Here is a 2,013-nt window from a genome sequence, read left to right on the forward strand (position 1 = left end):
CGACTATTGAAACCTTATAAAAGGTTCTCTGGCTAAACACTGCTCAGTCCACAGCCTAGCAGGTGACACATACCAGTTGGAGAACTGAGTGTCTTCCAGTGGAGCCAGAGTCTGGTAAGTCTTCAAATGGGGCCTAGGGAGAATGGGAAAAGTTGAAGGCAGAACACAGCCAGCAGGCGGATGTGGCAGGAAAGCCCTGGAACGTGTCCTAAGCTTCGAGTGAGCCGACCTCTCACGGCACCAGTAAAGACAAGGCGGCCAGACTGGCATGCATGTGTGTGCGACATTCACAAGGTTCCAGGGCAAGGTTCTTTAGCAGCGATGTGACTGGAGCTCAGGACTTTGGCCCCCTGGACCCGGATGCATTTCCAAATTCAGCTCTGCTCTCCATTTCCTGTGGTTGTCGGGAATGAGAGGCATTGGGGGGATGCATGACCAGGAAGGACATGCTCTGGCCTGTGTGGATTCTTTAAACCCGCATTAGGGATGCAGGTGTGATCTGGCTATTTTCTGACCAATGGGGTGTTTATACAATTCTAATAACTAGACGAACATCACTTGACGGTCTCGGGCCACGGTAAGATGGGGGAGGTGAAAGGAGCCAGAAGATCTTGGATGGGGTCGTACAGATAAATTGCCTTGATAGTCTCTTTATTGTCCACCGTGGAGAATCTTGGGTGGTCCTTATTTGGTCGCAGAAAACAGAAAACCATCCACTCTGCACAGACTGTTTCCTGCTCTATGCACATTTAACTCACTGGAAACACCTGCTCGGGGTTTGTTTCTCTGCCCTTCCTCTTTTTTCCCTTGTACCAGGCCAGGTTAGCTTGATCCCAAAGCCAAATCTTAAAGACTCGAGTTCCAATGTTGGAAAGAAAAAGTCTGCTCGCGTGTGAAACGCTGCTTTTCTTGCAGGTTCACAGTCACAGCTCCACGATGTCCGCCCAGCAGAGCGCTGTTTCCGCCAAAGGCTTTTCCAAGGGGTCTTCCCAGGGCTCCGCTCCGTGCCCGGCCCCGGCGCCCTCCGTGACCCCCGCCCCCTCGTCCTCCTGCTGCAACGGCTGCGGCGACTCCGGCTGCTGCGGCGGCTCCGGCTGCTGCGGCGGCTCCGGCGGCTGCGGCGACTGCGGGTGCTGCGGCCCGGTCTCCACCGGATGCTGCTGCTTTCCAAGGAGGCGCCGCCGGCAGCGCAGGAGCGGGTGCGGCTGCTGTGGGGGTGGCAGCCAGAGGTCTCAGTGCTCCGACACTCAGAGCCCAGGCTGCTGCGGCAGCTGCTGAGGCCACTCCCGGGAGAGCTTCACGAGAGCCACCAGCCACCCAGAGAAGGACCCCCCAAGGGCTGCTGCTCCCACCCCGCCCGCCTCCTCACGTTACGCTCGCGTTCTGATCTGGGCCTTCGAGTTTGCACACCCTCTCCTGGCAAGATAACTGCACTTGAATGTCCAGAAAACCACCCTGTTCTCAGCCCCACAATACTCCCTGACCCCATGTGATTTTCTTCCCTGGGAACCTGAGAGCTATGGTGGACTCTGCCGTCTGCATGGACGCTGCTCTCTACTGTCTGCTTGGGCTTGCACACAGTAGGTGCTCAGTAACCGCCTGTTGATTTGATTGTCTTAAAGACGTCGTAATAAAGTCACGTCCTGAGAACACACCTATTGCTATATGTTATTTCATTTGTGTACTCATTGTCGTTTTCTGTTAACCCATCCACTACTTCTCAGCCCTAGCTTGGCATATTTGTAAATGGCAGAAAACTAAAATTCATGCCTGAACAAGAGTAGGTCTCTGTTTCTTCATTATGATAGCAGAAATCTCATACGGAGCCAGGCAGTGTTCTAAGAACTTGATGTGCTATGTATCATCTCATTTAATTTTCACAATGACTCAGTGAGGTAGGTACTCATATTTCCACTCTATAGAAGAGAAACTGGGTCCGTGTAACTTGCTCAGAGTCACCCAGGCGGTGTGTAATGGAGAACATTGATGCCTGATTCTAGGTATGCTCCTAAT

At 53.3% G+C, this 2,013-nt stretch overlaps 1 protein-coding gene across 1 annotated transcript; it reads left to right on the forward strand.

Annotated features, from left to right (window-relative positions):
• Window positions 1-936: 936 nt before the first annotated feature.
• Window positions 937-1,278, forward strand: CRCT1 (cysteine rich C-terminal 1). The gene has a single exon (XM_054563125.1). The coding sequence runs from the start codon at window positions 937-939 to the stop codon at window positions 1,276-1,278; it is 342 nt and encodes a 113-aa protein (XP_054419100.1).
• The last annotated feature ends 735 nt before the right edge of the window (window positions 1,279-2,013 follow it).

Source organism: Pteronotus mesoamericanus, unplaced genomic scaffold (assembly GCF_021234165.1).
Source record: "Pteronotus mesoamericanus isolate MK-2021 breed Mesoamerican mustached bat unplaced genomic scaffold, CSHL_Meso_final scaffold_705, whole genome shotgun sequence".
In the NCBI taxonomy this organism is placed as follows: Eukaryota; Metazoa; Chordata; class Mammalia; order Chiroptera; family Mormoopidae; genus Pteronotus; species Pteronotus mesoamericanus.

What these genes read in the sequence shown, in the direction of transcription:
- CRCT1 (XM_054563125.1), top strand. Translation starts at nt 937, where the DNA reads ATGTCCGCCCAGCAGAGCGCTGTTTCCGCCAAAGGCTTTTCCAAGGGG.